This window comes from Lissotriton vulgaris, chromosome 5, assembly GCF_964263255.1.
Source record: "Lissotriton vulgaris chromosome 5, aLisVul1.2, whole genome shotgun sequence".
NCBI lineage: Eukaryota > Metazoa > Chordata > Amphibia > Caudata > Salamandridae > Lissotriton > Lissotriton vulgaris.
In genome coordinates, this window is record NC_141693.1 from 266,113,217 (window position 1) to 266,133,915 (window position 20,699).

The window sequence follows — 20,699 nt, forward strand, 5'->3', positions numbered from 1 at the left end:
AACTTGCTTGACTAATCTACACCATTACCCATAGTAAAATACTAATATCGTATCTTGGAAATGGGACCAGCTAAAAAAATTAAACTACTATTTCAATAGTTACTAAAATTCAATTTAATTTATGAAATTAGTTCTATAGCTTCTCCCAGCTAGTAATTAGCCTACAATAGGTATAACCAAGTGGGAAATACCTCCCAGGAGGACTCATCAGGCTGACCTGAATGAGCACAAATGACTGGTGAATTCCACAGAAAAATGCAGGGAAGGGACGGTGGGCATTCTTTTTCACACTAGTGTTAAAACCTACTGGAGTGGTCAGATCCTGCTTGACATGTCTTCTGGTTTCACATAGAACACTTGAAAGGAGAGAAAAACAGGATGTCAAGACTATTCGTGCAGATCCACTGTCTGATTGCTAAAGAATTCTGCTTTTTTCTGTGTTTATTGTAGGTACAGTGGATGCCTCAAATTGGATTTTAGTATTATATTTGGGAGGGCACTAGAATTGCCACAGTACATTCACCACCCACACCCTAAATGTAACCCTAACCCAAGTTGAGTGGGGCCAAAGACTTTTGCCATCTTGAATATGCCCAAAGTGGCTAGGGATGGCCCCATGGCCTTTTATCCCATTGTTTAGGACCTGCCCAAGAGTCATTCCACATACTTACTAGTACAAGGCATAAACATGGCAACTCTAGGCACCTATTTCAGAATACGTAATACTTACTGGACCGATGGAAGATCATAAGTGGATGGATGGGACCTGCTGTCTGTGACCTGAGAGGAGCAGTGAACAACTTGACCTGCTCCCTACAGCACCCAGGACAAAGAAGTAGACTACAAGGGTCAGTTGGCTAGCCTCCTGATCGAGCAGGGATACAATAGATTGGAACTTAAAAGACGAAGTCAGAAGGTAAACTCTTTGACCAGGTTGATTAATTTGACCCCCACCCTCCCATTGTAATCAGCCTCAAATTGCACCTAGGTCCCAGCCTACTGGGACTATTGACTATCACTGGCCCTTTGTGCTTTTTTGGGTCTATTTTCCCTCAAATCTTTAAAGACTCACACCGGTGGCTTACCCTTATTGGATTTTTGTTACTTTGGTGTAATTTTATTTATCAAATTTTAGTCTATCATTCTAATTCAGTTTGCGATTTTATTGTTTTGCATTTTGACTGTATTTACTGTTTTGATACTACATAAATACTTTACTCGTTATCCTAAATTAAGCCTGTCTGTGCCATAGCTCCATGGGGTTTGAGCTCAGGTTAATTTAGTGGTTTTGACGGTTTGCACGGACATGGGATTTGATTATTCTTTATGGTGGGTAGTCACCCACCCCAAATAATCATCCAATTTCTTACACTCAACCACCAAGAGTACAATCAAGCAACTGAGGAAGAAAAATCTGCAGCCTGTCAAGTGAAAGGCTGCAAGAATATAAGGTACTCTTCTAAAATGTGGGCTTAAAATCCTTCATGCAGATTAAGATAGACTACAAGGTGCCAGAAAAAGAGAGGCTGCAATATGTTCAAGTTAGGCAATAGAACACTCATGTATTGATTAACCAGCAGGCAAAAAGACCTGTAAACAATTCGAGAAATGGAGTATCACCAAAACAGAAGATAAACGTATACTATGAAATATGCAAATACCTGCACCACACCCCACCAGCAGGCAAGATCTTAGTACAGAAGAGGTGGAAGGCAGAAATTCAAATCAAATGTTTTCTGCCAAACTCGCCTTAACAATTAATAGCACATTATACAAAACACACTAACTTCATAAATTTCCCAACAATTACAATAATTGAAGAATAACAATTTAATTTTCATAATTTATCTAACTTATAACCCACCATTTTAGAGAATAATTACTCTCAATTAGGCACATATAGCTGATCATTATGTCATCTCAATACTTATACCTAATATTGATAGCAAAATCAAGTTAAGTCATGCGCACACTGAAATAAATAATTTTCAAAATATTATGACTAAATCACATACAGTACTAATTCATGAGTCCATCAAATGGTGATACGAACAGCAACTATAACAAGATATATGGTTACAATTTCATATGCTAAAAATATATAAACTCATTCTTCAGCAGATCGGATCAAAGCCGCAAAAATACAGTGTCAGCTCACCTTTTCACTAAAAGTATATTGAGATTAGAAACTATTATAAAACCAGAACAGCTTAACACTGTGCCATTTGTACTTATGCAAAAAACAACAGTTGATGGACAGAATGCAGAAAAATGTCATACATTCACCCCAGTACAGAGATATGGGCCTAAATCCATCGTTTTTTGCACTCCACACCACCCCAGTTCAGACATGGCCATATGCAAATCAGCCTTGACCCTGTGCCTCATGGGAACAGTCCAGCCCGAACTGCCAAGCCATGTCTTTCGTGGACCGGAATCAAGCATCCTAGGATTGGTTTCTGGCTATCAGCCGTCTTCAGCCAGGATAGCTTGACTCCAGTGGTGTGGAGAGCATGGGACTCACTCACGTCTGAGCATACCCATCCCACTCGGGGTGACAAATGCAAAAATAGAAGTTGAAGGACAGAATGCAGAACAATGTCATACATTCACCCCTGTACAGAGATCTGGGCCTAAATCCATCATTTTTTGCACTCCACAACACCCCAGTTCAGACATGGCCATATGCAAATCAGCCTTGACCCTGTGCCTCATGGGAACAGTCCAGCCCGAACTGCCAAGCCATGTCTTTCCTGGACCGGAATCAAGCATCCTAGGACCGGTTTCTGGCTATCAGCCGTCTTCAGCCAGGATAGCTTGACTCCAGTGGTGTGGAGAGCATGGGACTCACGTCTGAGCATACCCATCCCAGCTTGATTCAAACTTTAAGAATGGTTGTAGGTAGTGCTTACGAAGAAATAACGTTAAGTGGCACAGCAGGAGAAAATGAGAATGTCTCTAAACCACCCAGAGGACACAGGCACCAATCTGATCTCTCATCTGAAGATGGTAACCAACGTTTAGTTACTGAAGCCACTGATAATACGCCCAGTCAACATTTTTTAATAAAGGGATATTTTTTCTACTGGGTAACTATCTATACAATCAATAGGGGCCAGATCTTGTGTATATGAAAAACAGCGTTTTTGACAAAGAGCCTAAATGATTAAAGTTTGATTGGTTTCTGTGGTTCCAGTATGCCTTCATTGCCACTTCAAGGCTATCTTTCGTAAACATTTCAGGATGAAGCCAATATTCCTTCAGGCCAATTCTGACCAGAACATGACTTGTTGGTTGTTTTCACCCGTGTCTCCTCCCAGACCCCGCCTCCCTGCTGACCCTCCCACACACTGACTCACTACACCAGCCCCGTCCTCTCTTTCCCTGTGACCGTCTGGATTCCATCCATCACGGTCGCTCCCCCAGCTCTCCTCTCGCTCCACAGAAGCCCTGTGCTAGCTGCCTGCCTTGCCTGCCAGAATTCCAGCTGACTGTCGTCCTGCTACAGCGCATGCATCGTGTCTCTGCGCCTGGTATCGTTTTTGCCCGCATTTCATTTCCGAAAATATTTCACCAAGTTTGAGCGCTTGTTAGCGTTAGAGCGCGCATTGCTACATTAGAAATTTAATCTATTGTCTAAAGCGGCGATTGTGTTTGTAGGCGAAGCGTCTCCTTAGTTACTTAGTAACTAGATTGTTTAAGTGAAGCTTCGGCTGTGCCCCACTTTCGATTTCACTCTAGGCGGCCATTTCGACTTGTTGGTTGTTTTCACCCGTGTCTCCTCCCAGACCCCGCCTCCCTGCTGACCCTCCCACGCTCCGCCCCCTCCTCTCACCATTTATGGCCAATGTCCCCACGCGCAGCGTCCGCGCGCTACGTCCACGTCGAAGGTGCGCCAAAGGTAAGCCCGTCTACGCCCGTCCGCGCCTGGACCGCGCCCAGCGCCATACCCCCTGGCCCCCGTCCCTCCCAGCCCTCCCGCATTACCTACGATGCCGCAACCCTCCTAGCCCTTAACTCCGGTCGCGCCCCAAACTGCGTCCAAGCAGCTCCTGGACACACCCATGGAACTTTCTCCTGCTACTCCTGCAAATTCAGCGGCACCGACAACTACTCCGCTACGACCACTCCACAGACTCCCGACCCCAACCACCTACAATGCATCCTTCTCAACACCCGATCGGTCCACAGACACGCCATTGACCTATGGAATCTACTAGACACCATCTCCCCAGACGTCGCCTTCCTAACAGAAACATGGATGAACGCTTCCTCCGCCCCAGACATCACCATTGCCATCCCGGAAGGCTATAAGATCACACGCAAGGACCGTTCCGGCCACACAGGAGGAGGAATCGCTATCGTCCATAAGAAATCAATCCGCATCTCAACCAGCTCTGACGCCAACCTCGCCTACTCCGAACACCTTCACTTCCAAATCCACATCGACCCCAAGACCACACTCAGAGGCACCCTCCTCTACAGACCACCAGGTCCCCGCGCAAAATTCAGTGAAGACATCACGGACTTCATCACTCCACACGCGCTCCCCTCCAAAGACTACATCCTTCTGGGAGACCTCAACTTTCACCTTGAAAAGATCAACGACCGCAACACCACCACCCTCTTGGACAACCTCGGACTTAAACAACTAGTCACTTCCCCCACCCACATCGCAGGTCACACACTCGACCCCATCTTCACCTCCAGCAATCATGTCTCCTTCAGCCACACTACGGATCTCCTCTGGACTGACCACAGCTGCGTTCACTTCACCTACAACAAGCCAAAACCCACCAACCACCTCCAACCAACTCTGCAAAGAAACTGGAACAAAATCACCACCGACCAGATCTCCGCATCGCTCCTTCTCAACACCCCAGCCCAGTCTTCTAACCCAAACCAAGCCGCCGCCAACCTCACCCTATGGTTATCCAACACCGCCGACACCTTAGCACCACTGAAAAAACGTCAAAGCAAACCTGGCAACAAGAAGGCCTCATGGTTCAACGATGATCTTAAGAAGTCCAAGAAACTCTGCCGCTCCCTTGAAAAGGCCTGGAAAAAAGACCCAACCACTAGCACCAAGGACGCCTTCAAAAACGCCTCCCGCACTCACCACCAACTAATCCGTAAGGCCAAGAAAGCAGCATTCAAGGATCGACTTGACAACAACGCCCACAACAGCAAGGAACTTTTCAACATCGTCAAGGAATTTTCAAATCCCTCGGCCAACTCCAACGACATCACCCCCTCTCAAGCCCTCTGCGACTCCCTAGCCTCATTCTTCCACAACAAGATTGCAGACATCCACAACAGCTTCGACAACCAACCCGGAGACCAACCCACTCAACCATTTGCTGAACATTCTCCCCCCGTGAACACCCTCAACGACTGGAACCCAATCTCCACTGAGGACACAATCCGCCTGATGAATTCCATCCACTCAGGATCCCCCACAGACCCATGTCCTCACCACATCTTCAACAAAGCAGACTCCGTCATAGCACCGCACCTCCGAGACGTCATCAACTGCTCCTTCAACTCCGCCACCTTTCCGGAAGACTGGAAACACGCCGAACTCACCGCCCTTCTGAAAAAACCCACAGCGGACCCCACCGAACTCAAAAATTACCGCCCCATTTCGCTCCTTCCATTCCCGGCCAAAGTCATCGAGAAAGCTGTCAACAACCAGCTCGCCGCTTTCCTCGAAGCCAACAAATCCCTCGACTCCTCACAATCTGGCTTCCGAGCAAAACACAGCACTGAGACCGCCCTCATCGCAGCAACAGACGACATTCGAACTCTACTGGACAATGGAGACACAGTCGCCCTCATCCTCCTCGACCTCTCTGCAGCATTCGACACAGTCTGCCACAGCACCCTTTTACAACGCCTCAATAACATCGGAATACAAGGAAAAGCACTTGAATGGATCACCTCGTTCCTCACCGGAAGAACCCAGAGAGTCCGCCTTCCACCATTCAAGTCCGAGGCCACTGAAGTCATCTGTGGAGTACCACAAGGATCCTCACTCAGCCCCACCCTCTTCAACGTATACATGAGCCCCCTCGCGGCCATCGCCCGCCAACACAACCTCAACATCATCTCTTACGCGGATGACACTCAACTAATCCTTTCTCTCACCAATGACCCCAGCACCGCCAAAACTAACCTACACGAAGGAATGAAAGAAGTTGCCGAATGGATGAAACAAAGCCGTCTGAAACTGAACTCAGACAAAACAGAAGTCCTCATCTTAGGTACATCCCCCTCTGCATGGGACGACTCTTGGTGGCCGGAAGCCCTTGGAAAAGCACCCATCCCGACAGACCACGCACGGAACCTAGGCGTCATCCTGGATTCTTCACTCTCAATGAACAGACAAGTCAGCGCCGTCTCCTCATCCTGCTTCAACGTTCTTCGCATGCTCAAAAAAACATTTCGCTGGATCCCCACCGAAACCAGAAAAACAGTCACCCATGCTCTGGTCACGAGCCGACTGGACTACGGAAACACCCTCTACGCAGGTACTACCGTTAAACTCCAGAAGAAACTCCAACGAATCCAAAACGCCTCAGCCAGGATCATATTAGACATCCCGCGCAACGAACATATCTCTGGTCACCTCAAAGACCTCCACTGGCTACCCGTCAATAAGAGAATCACTTTCCGACTGCTAACCCACGCACACAAATCACTCTACGACATCGGACCAGAATGCCTCAACTCACGACTGTCTTTCTACACCCCCCCCCCGCCAACTACGTTCTTCCAGCCAAGCCCTCGCCACTGTACCTCGCATCAATAAGACCACCATGGGAGGCAGATCTTCTCATACCTGGCTGCCAAAACATGGAACTCACTCCCCGCTGACCTTCGCCTTACCCAGAACCACCTAGCATTCAGAAAGCAACTTAAAACGTGGATATTCGACAAGTAATCCTCCTCCCCTTCCTAAGCGCCTTGAGACCTTCTGGGTATGTAGTGCGCTATATAAATTATCTGACTTGACTTGACTTGACATGGTAGCTTATAGTGATCTTGTTGCTTCATAATATCTATTAAGATGAGTCTACATGATGCAGGTTCCTCCTTGCACCATACGTGGAACAAGTATTTTAATGGACTCAATGCAATATAATCCTCCATTTTTCCTAGACCTAACTCTATTCTCATAGTCCCCATTGGCGTACCACAGCCCAGATGTAATAACAGTTGTATGAAGTTATTTTCAGTGGTTTGTGGCTCTGCAGACTTCTTGTATCCCCAAATCTCTGTACCATATAGACAAGCAGCCCTAGCTTTTAATTTATAGGTCAGTGTTGTGGACTTCACTGAGTGATTGCCACAGAAACTTGCGAATCTCAGTACAGCTCCAGCTTACTGTGCCAGAGTGATGTTACTTTTAGATGACTGCAGAGTCCACAAGAGTTTTTCATACAATTGAATACCCAAATAGTCGTAAGTGGATACTTGATTTAGAGGTGTAATACAAACTTTAAAACTGAATTGTGATATCTGTTTTTGGTTCAGAATCATATATTTTGTTTTTATTACATTGATGGACAATCTTCTAGCAGTGCAAAGATTCAAACCCTTCCAGCACACGAAGCAGCGATATCTCGGTTCTGGACAGCAATACAGCATCGTCAGCAAAGATAAATATTGGTATGTGGTTGTTGTCTAAATTTGGTACATCAAGATTGAGGTCCTTCATTCAGAGTTGTTAAGACATTGTTTATGTAGAAGTTTAAAAGGCTTGATGCCAAATAGGAGCCTTGTTTTACTCCTCACTGCATTGGTATCTCCAGTGTATATTCGCCTCCAGTACTATATCTGATCCTTGTGGTATTCACAGAATGCAATACAAATAAAAGTTTCAGGATTTTCACTGGGATACTTATTTCCCTTCGGATTTGCCATAATTTAGAGCGGTCAATACAGTTGAAAGCTGTTTAGAGATCGACAAAGACCAGGTAAAGAGATGACTTACTTAAGCAAAGATATTTAAAGCATATTAAATTCAATCTAAAAACCTGGTCTACGGTGCTCTGAACCCTGCTCGATACCGTGAAATCAGATATGTTTCTTCCAACCACTGAGTTAGACAGAATAGAAGCAGCTTTCCAAATATTTTGCCCATACCATCGAGCAACAAAAGTGGCCGGTAGTTAGACAAGGTCTCTGGGGCCTTTTTTGTTAATAGGCACGATTATAGATTTTCCTCATGATTGAGGAATTTTTTCTAGAGACCAGAGGTTATTAAAAGCGTGAGTTAGAACTGAAGACCAAAGCGTTAGTGGATTTTGGAAAATATCGGAAGGGATTATATCCGGGCCAGCTGCCTTATTAGGTTTTTGAGCCATGACTGCCTGTACAACTTCCTCTTGACTACATTTTTGCTATTGGCCTAGAGTCGGTAAATTTTCAGGAGTTGTACAAATTATAATAAAAGATGGATGGTCTAGGATGCACAGTTTTGAGCCTTCATGGTTATTAACTATTTGCTTTGGTTCTATATTTCTAATATAATCTTCTTATTTGGGTATCTCAGTAGGAATACGACTGCCTTTATTTGTCACTTGATGTGCTAGTAGGCCATTTGGTCCATTAGGCGGAAACTCAGCATGTATCTTGTACAGAGTAGTAAAAGGATTGATGCAAAGTTGTGGGCTAATATTCAGTTCCAAATTCTTTGGCACACCCTCACATCCATGTCTAATAATTTCTTTGAATTTCGTGAGGATATTGCATCCAACAGATGCTCTTTTCTTTTATCAAGAAAAAGCTGTTCGTTGGTTTCACACAAATGTCGATTTTTTAAGGCCAGAGGCAAGGTTTTTTTTTAGTTTCGCACACTCCACATCAAAACAGTCCTGGCCCTCCTGAGAAAGATTTACACGGACAGCATTTATTTTTTTCACTCTTTTTATAGTTGTCTGTGTTAGAAGCTCCTCAAACTTATGCAATTGCGTCTGGCAGGCAACAAGAGACTGGAGTGAAGCGTACACAGAGCAAAAAATACAGCTCCTACTGTAACTAATAAGGAATCCCTAGAAACCACAATAACATGTTAGAAGTACATACCAGAAAGTGTATACTCGTAATGAGTCCAACAATAAGGTGCACTGAAGAAAACCTTAAGGTACCCTTACCCTCCTCCACCTACTATGGCATTACCCTAAAATGAAAATATACTGGAAGGAGGTACAGGACAATAGACATGATGTTCAAATTCCTTACACTGTCAATCTATATAAAACATGGTATAAGAGACAGGCTAACATACCTGCTGAGATACCCTAGGGGAAAGCAATTACCACTCTTCTTATGAGCTGGCAAGCAAGTGCTCCTAGCTTATTGGGGGGCAAGTAAGTGCTCCTAGTTTATTGGGGGGCAAGTAAGTGCTCCTAGTTTATTGGGGAGCAAGCAAGATACTCCCTCCCCCCCACCGGTCACGGATATAGTGCGTATAGGGGCAAATAGGTGTAGAAGATCTGTCACCCTGGAACAGGGGTTTCAGACATTAAACCACGTTCACCCACTCTTATTAAAGAATGAGCTAACAGGCCTAAGAAATTAACCGTCTTTATCACAGCTCAAACGGAAGCGGTGTTAAATCAAAGGGCTTAAGGAGAAGACAGAAGTGACACGGGGTAAAGCTACAAGTAATACCGAAAAGTAAACTGGGTCGAACGCTCGTATTGTGTCCTGTCAAAGAGTCGAAAAAAAGGGTCAGATCTGAGGGAAGGGGCGGGAACGTGTTTGGGGTTGGTTATTTAACTCTTGTAACATTCGTTACATTTGTCCCGCCGACCTGTGGCTGAAGGCACGTGCGTGGGTGCACTGCAGACCGACTTAATAAAAATAATAGTTCCACAAAGCAAAAGACAAACGTTGAAGAAGGAACCAAATGTTCAACATAACTCTGCATTTATCATGTCTTATATGGCCGTTGCTGCATCATTTACAAGCCGAATAGTGTATGGTTTAGCTCCTGTTTGATTCTTAAAGCCAGATTCCTGGCTATGCCTTCCTCTCACCGTTACATTTCCTGGCTTGCCCATATCGACGCAGTTGCGTGAGACAGAAGTGAATTGCTGGAAAGATAATACAGTGAGTGATATAAAATCAGTAACGTAAGTTGTGCTTGGTCAATACACAACAGTGGTTTGAGCTGCAGCGAGGCAGTGACGTTTGCAAGCAGGTGTGGTAGAGACAGTCAAGCAGGAGCATAACTGAGCCAGGTGGTGGAACAGAAATGCAGAGAAAGTAGCGAATTATAGAACTAACGTATAGGCAAGAAAGTACAGCTGCTAACGATTCTCTTGCAGAGGACATAACCCATCACCATTTACTTTTCTACCTCCTCACCTGCCTCTGTTGCTCATTGGAGGCCATCTTCCCAGGCTGCACTAATTCATTCCCGGCGCCCTTCACCCGCAAATGCAGACATGAGCAGCCAAGCGCCGAGTCATCTGGATCCTTCTACCTTTCCATCATAAACATTGAGAATGAAAACGGACTGCATCGAATGTTCACGGTAAGGTCGCCATCTTGAAGAGGAGTCGAGTATTCACGGGTGGAACGGGAGCGGGCGAAAAATTGACTTAGCGCTCCCCGCATTTCCTTTCAAGCCCACGATAATTACCCCATTATCAAATACCTTCCTATCTTGGTAAAGTGATTTATTTTGTAGACTTCCCTACTATGACACACACCAAATATGGTGGTCGTGTGCAGGGTTCTTATGGGAGCTGTAGTCCATGTCTCTCATGGGAGTGCGGAAGCGAGCCTGTGTTCTGGGGTTTCAGTTTGAAAGGGTGCATGCCTGCCAGTCTTTGGTATCGGAATATGGGACGGGGGGGTTAAAAAAATTCTTGGGACTTTACTTTCCTGGTAGTCGGTATTAAAACGGGGGCAGTTTAACCGGAAGAAAACTGAAAGAAGCTATTTTTTCACTTTTAAAATCGGTACTATTTCGGCATAAATATAGTAGTGTTTGACTTGTATATGGGTGGCTTCTAACGACATAAGGGGTTTAGGAGGGTGTTGGGGGCAGGGGGAGGGGGAGCAGATTCAGTGTATAGTAATTCCCTGAGCCCTGCTCTTCGTGACGAGTCAAGGGTAGAGGGTCACATATGTTTCAGGGGACATAAGCGTGCTACAGATAAAATTGAGTAGAAAGGAGAACGTACGAGTTCTGTAGACGGGGTTGCAAAGGGCCGTTCGTGGCAAAAGGGATTTGAGGGTGTGCACTGTGCAGAGTACCAGTAGGGCATTCGTTATTAAGTGCCTTAGGGCAGTGGGATCAGGGGAAGAGGCAAATCAAAGGGTATTAGTGATAGACGACAGGAGTGTCCCAGGAGTATTGGGTAATTCGCAGCGAAAGCCAGTAGACAGGGTATTTTCCGTCAGAGTGTGCTAGCAATAAGCTGAGTGTAGCTTATTAAGGGGGCTACCCAAAGTCCAGCTCTAATGATGGAAAGTGGTGCCGGAGATGCCGACCGTCCCCATCTTAGGATGTGTAAGATCAGCGCGAAAGACGTCAGAGGCAGACATGGGGTGGCTGCTGCCTCTCTGCAAGAATTGCATAGAAAAGGTAAAGTGGGTTGAGACATTGGAACAAAATGCACAACACTTGCACACCAGATGTGACACTGACATCTCTCCCTGGCTTTCTGCAGTCAGCTGTCTGTGGTTCTAGACGGTGAAGCTTGCTGGATGTGGATGCGTGCACATGAAGCATATGACAAAAGTCAATAGCAGTAAGCCGCCTCCAAAGAGAGGCTAAACATAGCATACCATTTCTGAGGGCATTGAGTGGTGTTAAACCCCTCAGTCTACCGTCTGAGATTTACATATGTTTGCTGACTTCTGATGTTTGTAATTTTTCTTTGCAGTTTACACACAACATTGCTGTTGCCTTTTTATAGCATTAGTTTATTGAATTGTGGTAGTGCAGCTTGGATGTTTACATCCAGATCAGGAAAATGTGGTCCTCTCTGACAAGGTTTACCATAGTTAGGGAAAAACACATTTGTGAGTTTAAAGGGGAGGGAGGTTATGGTAAATTGCGATTCTCTACATCAAATGCAATGAGAATCAAGCTTTCATTAAAAACATGGAGGCTAACATTATGCATTTAACTTTTAATGCCACTCCACTGCAGCACCTTTAAACAACACTGAACATAAAAATCTAGATTTAGTACTTCACAGTCCATAAATAGTCCCTGCTTAGAACATTCTTCCTCTTTAAATGCAGCCTCAAACTTCCTACGGGTCTCTCCTTCTTCTTTCCTCTTTATAAAGACTCTATGGACAATTACAAGGTGTTACTAAAATAAAATCCAACCATACTCCTCCATACATATTATAACAACATCTTTCATTTTCACTAGTCTGCATACAACACACTACTTGCTAAAATAAAAAGACTCCCTGTTATTCTCCGTATCTTACCTTAAATTTGAAAAACATACTCTTTATAACCCCCACTCCCTCTTGCTATCTCCTTTTTTTTTTTTTTTTATGGTCGTGGAGGGAGGAATAATGTTAGCCTCTGTGCCTTTAATAAAATCTTGTTTCTCATTGCATTTCATTTGGAGAATCGCAATTTCATTTCAAGACCAGAAGCTACCATTATGTATGTTGAAAGTCCTTAAACACCACATTTGATACATGCGTTATTGGTCTGAAGTAATGTATTGCAAAAGTCCCTGCATTAGACCAATCAGCCACCCTTAAAATTTCTTCAAAAAGACCACCTGCCATGTACAACATACTCGCCATTGCACCCCTCAAAGAATACGCTTTATATTGATCAATATGAATTCCTGCCTCTTTCATTACCCTTTTTACCCACCTTGCAATGGTCGCTGAACTCACGCCTTGTCCGGTTTTACATATGAAATTAATAACTGATTTTCACCATGTGTTATATATTCCAACAAACATTCAACCACATAAAACTTTGGATTTCCTTCAAACCTAGGATAAAAGACGTCGTTTTGGTTCTCTTCCATATCTCAAAATGAACTCCGCCTGGACCATACAATCTTTTACTTGCCTCCAAAGCCTTAACATCTGAACATCTCCTACATGAAACCAAACATAAAAGAGTTGACAATTTTTCTGTAACCTGCTTTAAGTTTATAAACCTATTCTCCAGCCAGTCTATAAATCTTTTCTATATTTTACTTACATCTCACAGCACATCATACCTAGCTCTAGGAGGTCTTCGCAACCTAATACTTTTAAAATGCTACAATACAACAAATTCCTACCCACGGATCTCCCTTCCTCTTGTGCATGACCATCCTAAACTGCAGATCTATAGCCATTTTTTGTCCTGTAACTCAATCCTTCCTCAAACTTTTCTCCTAAAAAAATTACCACCTCTACCACAGGAGCCTCCATGGTATCTAAATTCCGTTCCAATCACCAACTTGCGTGTATTCCCCATATTCCTTTATACCTACTCCTCGTTCCCGGAGCCAATGATTCCTCCAGTAGCTCTGAGGCCCTGCTCGAAAGACCCTGCATATGTCTGTTTCTCCTGATACCTTCCAAACAAGAAGGTTCAGCGCCCCACTCTCTACCAAAGGATGTTCTTCTCCTTCTCCGTCCCCACTCTTTAAAATTCCTTCTCTCGCTGGTACCAAAGGGTATTGCACACGCCAGTACCAGAACTGTTGAACCATACTTGTGAAACCCAAAAAGGAGTCACCAACACTATCTGACATCTCTCCTCTCTCACTTTCATAAGCACTCTGCAACATCGCAAATGGAGGAAATGCTAACGCTCTCCTCCCTTTCCAAATCTGCATGAATGCACCCACAGCACTCGCCTCTGGATCCGGCAACCAACTGAAATAACTTGCTAACTAACAGGTCAGTCTGTTTGCAAACAAATCCACTTCCAATGGACCCCAAATCTTGTTTATTCTGCAAAAAATCATGTGATCCAGCTTTCAGTCGCTTAAATCTCTTAAATGCCTAGAATTCGAATCTGCTAATATATTCATGTCCCCCGGCAAATACTTTGCCCTCACGGAAATCTTGTGCTCCAAACAAAACTCCCAAAAATCCTTTACTAAATATGACAACTCATGAGACCGCCTCACTCCTAAATTGTTTGTGTAACCTACTGCAGACACATTGTCCATCCTCATCAATACTGCCTGTCCTTGCAATTCTCTTTTGCAACTCTTCAACGCATACAAACCTATTATTAATTCCAGCCAATTTATATGCTTCAATTTTTCTTACAGTGTCCACACGCCCCCAATCTCTGAAGCTCCCAAACGAGATCTCCAACCTCTCAGACTGTCATCCGTCTCCAAAACAATATTCAGGGCACAACCAAAAATGGCTCTTCTATTCCAAGCCTTCATATTGTGCAACCACCATAACAACTCTCACTTCTGAATCTATTTTTATTATGTCTCCATACAACAGACCTTTCCTCAGAGCTTCTCCTTTCAATATCAGCAAAGCACGGTAATGTAAAGATCCTGGAAATATTGCCTGGATAGATGAAGATAACGATCCTATCACACGAGCCAAATGTCTCAACAATAAATACTCTGTATTTAAAACCAGAGTTATTTATTTCCTCATCATCTTCACCTTCCTCTCTGGAAGCTGAAAAATTAACTTCTTTATTTCTACTAGACAGCCCAAGAATTTCAATTCTCTACTAAGATCGATTTTTCTCTGTTTATTATAAATCCTAACAACTCTAACATCCCAATCACATTTTTTATCTCTTCTTTCAATTCGACCACACTCTGAGACATTACCAGTATGTCGCACAAATAAACGATCATCTGTACTACTCTCTCTCAAAAGTAAGACATCACTACCATCATGACCTTGGTAAAGCACCAAGGTGCTGAAGAGAGACCAAAAGGAAGGCACTTGAATTAATATAATTGTCCCCTCCGACCGAATTGTAAATACCTCTGACTCACTATGTCCATGGTGATAGTAAAGTATGCATCCTTCAAATCTAACTTCACCATCCAATCGTTTCTCATCAACAGATCCTTCAGACAATGGATACCCTCCATTTTAAATGCCTGTACACCTAAAACCTGTTCAGATCTCTCAGGTTAATCACTGGTGTCCATCCCTTCTTCTTCTTTTTCACCCAAAAATATAGTGCTTACAAAACACATTCCTCTTTCTACTTATCGCTTCACTGCTCCTTTTTAGGTTTCGCCTAGGCAGCGCATGCCCTGTCTCGACGAGAGATGCTGTATCCAGTATAGCGAGGCAAGCTCCGCCCACTTTCTGGGCATAACTTTGATTGGCTACAATCCAAAATTCTGCATTTTGATTGTTTTTTGGCATTTTTGTCCCGCCTCCTGGCTGCCCTGATGTCATTTTTGCACTTCCGAGTCTATCAGACCCATTACTTAGAAAAACGTTAGGTTTACCTCTCTCTCCTCGTTCCCTCCCGCAGTCTGTAACTCCTTGTGTCACAACTACCCCTCCACCCCCTCCCGTTAGTGCCTTCATTCGTGCCCGCTCTTACATTTAAAATCCAATAGGGCTCGGGTAATTCCGAGTCCTATTGCATTTTCAATGCTTGTTTGTGTCGTGATTGGTGGCGTAAATCGCACTCTTTGTGTTGCATGCGCGCGATGCCTTGCATCATACGCATGTGCAACAAAGCAGTGGCGTTCCTAATTGATGACGTGAGGCAGAGACAGCACAAGCTGCACCAGAAACGTGTAAGCGCATGAAAGAGTCTGGCGCATGTGTAAATCCATGTTTTACATTCAGTGATTTGTAAGTACACCTGCCAGTCTATTCGCAGCAGAGGCATAGGGATAATAAATAATAAATAACAAACGAAGCGCATATCTATACCGTATAATGAGATTTTCGCTGAGTGGTAGATAGCCACTATAAGTTTGCGTACTGATCGTGCACACAAAGCGGGGACGGCGTTTTTTTTTCTCGGAATTGCAGAACGCCGCGATGTCGATTCATCGTGATCAACACACTGGGTGACTACCGTTATTATACTTGCTGCTTGGGATTGTGGAACACGGTAACACATATATTCTCCTACACGGGAAGGCTCCGTATCGCAAGCCCTGAAGAAGTTGTGTTTTCAGAACGAAACGCGTTGGCTGGCTTTCTTCTTTTTCCAAAAACGGAACATTAAACAAGCACTGAAAATTTACATCAAGACTCAGCGTTTGTATACACAGACAATAAGAGAGTTATTTAGCGCTCCCATTTTTTGACTAGGATTGATTTACTAAGTGGTGCTTTTCCAAAATTGGACAAAAAATTGACATTTTACCCCAGGTTTGGGTGGTGCTCTGAGGACAGAGGGCATTTGGAAACAGCACGCTTAAAGCTGAAGATTTATCTGTTTGGTAAACACAGTATTGGTGCCTCTCTTTTTCGCTAATAGGTCCCCTGTCCAAAGTGTTGTTGTATAAATGATCGTGCACACAGTTTGGAAACAATAGGTTTGTCCTCCCGTAAAAAGCAGTTTTCGGGAATTTTGTTCTAGATGTATGTATAATATATATTAGTGTTTTCAGTACAATCGTAATTACTTGTAGCAGGACCTTTTAGGCACGCTTAAAATGTGTGCATGTATTTCAGCGCTGCGGTACATTCTTGCTCCCCGGAACGCAATTAAGTTGTTTTCAGCAAACGGCATAAATAACAGAGAAGACACTGCACATTTTGAATGCTGTTTACAGCAACACAAAAGAGTAAATTAATGAGGCTGAGAAAAAAGCATTTCAAAACATTGAAAATGTTGCACAACGTTCGGTTGTAAATCACCTCATGGTGCGCAGCAATCGAGGTTCGGAACCTTACAAAAACATAAATAAGTCCGGTTTCAGAGATTAGAGGGAAGGGAAGTTGTGGTGTACAGTGCAAGCAGAAGTAAAACTGATTTCCAGGGATACTACATTGTAGTGTAGTTCCTATTTTCCCGATAGGCCCTGCGCATTGGAATAACATAAACAGCAGTGTAGACGTAGGAGTGCGGTCTTCTAGGTCTCTATTGACTATGTTAGACTTAATTTAGGTTTGCGCCAGCTAGCTCAGAGGTCACTGGAAACTTTCTTGACTGAATAGGAAGTGATCAGCTTCCCTGGCTCAGACAAGAAGGGATTCAGCTTCCGACAACCGCATAAACATGACAACTTTGCTCCTCAGAATAAGAGTCAATCTCTAGAGTCGTGTGAAACAATAGACAGCTATTTCACTCAGTCAGTTGTGCAGAATTACTTTCACCAGTATGCAGAGAATAGAGAGACAGGCGTTTTCAATAAAAGATATTATTTATTGAGCAGTCTGCCTTCTCATGCAAGAGAAATGAATTGCCACATTTGCAAGACTTGTTATTATGAAAAGTGCGTACAGTAAAAGGAGTATTGGGAAATAATACTGTAAAAGCATTGATATGGTTTCTTAGCCATACGATAGTTAAAATGAATAAAATATATACATTCATATATACATTTGGCTAACGTCCTCAACTGGTGCTTCTAACTACGCCTACCCCGGTGTACCTGACCTAAGCCTAATACATGGAAGGGGGTAAGTAAGTAGCAGTTTAAGTTAAGTTGGTTTTGCCAAGGGTTTGCTTCAAGAATTCTCTCTAAGGGTCTAGTCAGCACCGTACCTCTGGAATAGAATGTTGGAGGTCTGGTATCTCCTCTCAGGACTTGATATTCCAGTTACCCGCAAGGGTAGGCTGGAAACGCCGGAGCTGGATTTTCTCGGCAGGAGAAAAGACAGCGTCTTTCTCAGCGCGTCAAGGAGGAGGAGGAGGGGCAGCGTCCGTGGGCTTCTCGCATCTGCTGGGCTCTCCAAGGGACAGCTGTTCTGCTCCAGTATTCACCCCCACCATCGTGTTTGCTTAAGGCAATGTTGGTATTATTTATACCTGAAAGGTGCCGAGTTTGACGTAAGTTTTTGGACATAAGACGTCAATAAAGATGTCACTAAGAACTAGTCTTTCTTACAGTGCTTGCAAGAGTTCTATTACTAATCAAAACAAAGCAAGCGGGGCTTTCCCAGGTTGCTGGGGGTTTGAGCCGTCGAAAGAACTCGGTGTGTTATCTAGGAATCTAAGGAAGTGGCTTCTGCTGTGTCATGTACTGTAATGAGCTGCAGAGACGAGTTACTGAAATATGGCTCTGATCGTTTATGCCATTATAGGTATTGATTTATAGCCGTATAGGGGCATAAGGTCACAATATTGATCGGGGGCCTAGATAGAACACAACACCCACTTCACGAATTTATGTCCATCAAATTACTAAAAACTAAAGCGATAAGATGCGCGTGTATTCCTACCCACCCCAAAATACATATTTGCATTTGAAATGGCGTATATGAAATATATGAAAATATAGGTACTGTACGTTTTTAAGCATAGTAATCATTCAAAAATTATTGCATATGTAATCAGTTGAACGATTTTGCGAAAAATTACACATGAAATGTCTCTTAATACAGAAAAGAAGGGCGAGACTATTTCATCACCTATAAATACAATTGCTGTAATTTGTGCTATAGGCCGAGGTAAAGTATTTGTCTCTAGATCTACTAAAAATAGTTCTGTTCTTTTTTGAATAGTTCTACTTTAGGCAAAAGTATTTGTGCCAAAAAAAGTAAATAATTTGAAAAGTGTCTGATTAAAAAATATTTCATGGTGAACGGGGAAATAGAGTTCCAAACGCTTTTCAGTAGTTTTTGTTGATCAAAACTGAAGGCCGAATTCAGAGTTCATGGGAACGCTGTGCGCCGGAATGTTTTTCCAAAAAGTTATTGTTTCTGTTCAGGGGAGAACATCATATCAGACAAGCTCTCAAAGAATAGGTCTACATATTCAGGTGACAGTTCTACCAGGTTCGATAGTGCAGTAACCTGGCAGTTGTGAGAATGATTGCTATCATCGATGTCTGGATCAGCAATGCTCACAGAAGGCCATACCTGGGTGATGCTGCTTTCATTTATCACTTCACTGCCGCCACCTAGTCGTAGCGCAGGAGTCTCAACGAATGCCGTCATCAGGATTGGTAGCCGCTGGGGACAACACGATGCATGAGCCGTTACAGGACATAGCAAAGTATTGATATCCATTGGTACTGCTGATGGTAGTGCAAGACAGGTGTCTAACACGCATTCTTCTCCGCATAGCATACATCGAAGCACAGGTAAGATGCAGGTCTGCATATAGGTCTGAATGAAAGAAACCAGGTCATGTTCAGATCCCTCAGCCGGGCCAATCCAAGGACTCTAGTTATGCGGTCCCAGTAGCGTATTGCTAGGATCGTTTCTTCCATCCTTGCCGGAGTCATGTCTGTGTTTTGGCTTGCCATATCGGAGCAGGAGGGTCAAAAATAAAATGCCTGCTACAAGTCCCAAAAGTAGTGGTAGGCCGCCAAAGACTGAATGGACAAAATTGGGAATAATTCCCAGAACTGCTTTGAATGGTGTTAACAGTTCCGAAAAAATCGTCTTAAATACGTTTGAGATACCAATGGCATCCGACATATTTAGGATTTGGCTGAGCATTTCTGTGAAATGCACGGGGCAATTTGTTGATAAAAGTTCATGTATCTCCGATGTTGTCCTTGCAACTTGGAGATCATACGTTTCTTTTGATGACGTGATGGGCACTGTTGTCTGCAAAAGCACAGACTTCATTCTGCTTAAAGTATCAATTCGTATAGAAGAGATATGTAAAGGAGGCCAAATCGGCGTCTCGGAATCTCCAGGGCCGTTTGGAAACAATGCTTGCATACAGCAAGTGACCATGGAAGTCACGCTTATGAGATATGCTTTCCCTGGCACCAAGCCACAACAGCTGTGATCCGTTATTAGAATGTAACTCCCGTTAGAAAGTTGCCTAAAGAAAGGCTCTATCTGCGTTGCATGTGTGACGTGCTGGTGGCATGAAAGGTTGTTTGAAGTCCCTTCACAGGACCCATGTAAATTAATACCCTGGCACAAAAGTATACCGCTTAGTGAAGGTTTGCAATTTTCACCACTAAGAAATAAATTTTTGTCGTTGCCACTATAGCATGTGTGTGTATATGGTAATTTCCATGATGACTTAATGTACCCTTTACCCAATCGTTCATACTGGCCTGTCGGTATATACTCAAGGCAATTTTTAAATCGGAAAGTTGTTATCGGAGTTGTGATAATCCAGTGTATTATCCATTCAACGACAGGTCTTTCTGACATTGTCAATGGTAATCTCTCAAGTTTTTCGATGCTCAGGATTGTATAGTCTGCTCCTTTCTGTGCCAAACTGATTTGTTTATCAGTAAGGTTAAAGATGGAAAACAATGACGTTGTGTTGATTAGACGCCATGGCACATAGCCTGAACGAAGATTTTGCAACGTCCAGCCTAGCTGTACAATAGAACGTAATTGGGACTGGCCATGTTGTAACATTAGCAAGTCTTTATCTATTATATCGATGGCAGATGATACAATACTGTCCAACGAATATATTCTGGAGGACAGAGGCATTAACCCATTGTCCACAACAGAAAGTGATTTTTCCAAATTAATACGATCAATTTCTCGTATTATTTCTGCTGTTTCAATTTGCATTACTTTCCATGCCTCGTTATATGCCGCATATACACTTGCCGCTATGAAACGTTTTTGACGCTGTTTGCGTGGTCC

The 20,699-nt window shown here is 43.6% G+C and overlaps 2 protein-coding genes across 3 annotated transcripts in view; one reads left to right on the plus strand and one right to left on the minus strand.

Moving 5' to 3' along the window:
* The window catches only part of PEX14 (peroxisomal biogenesis factor 14), a 488,805-nt gene extending 478,301 nt beyond the window's left edge, over positions 1–10,504 (minus strand). The window contains exon 1 of one of the 2 annotated variants that reach the window (XM_086921339.1): positions 10,378–10,504. In XM_086921339.1, the coding sequence (XP_086777465.1) occupies positions 10,378–10,404 (27 nt within the window). In that variant the 5' untranslated portion in view covers positions 10,405–10,504. Of the gene's footprint in view, positions 1–10,046; positions 10,101–10,377 lie in introns of those variants that run through there. The other variant, XM_086921340.1, reaches the window with a different exon arrangement.
* A 66-nt stretch (positions 10,505–10,570) lies between these two features.
* The window catches only part of DFFA (DNA fragmentation factor subunit alpha), a 126,564-nt gene continuing 116,435 nt past the window's right edge, over positions 10,571–20,699 (plus strand). The window contains exon 1 of the mRNA XM_086921341.1: positions 10,571–11,605. Coding sequence (XP_086777467.1) covers positions 11,482–11,605 — 124 coding nt within the window. The 5' untranslated portion in view covers positions 10,571–11,481. The remainder of the gene's footprint in view (positions 11,606–20,699) is intronic.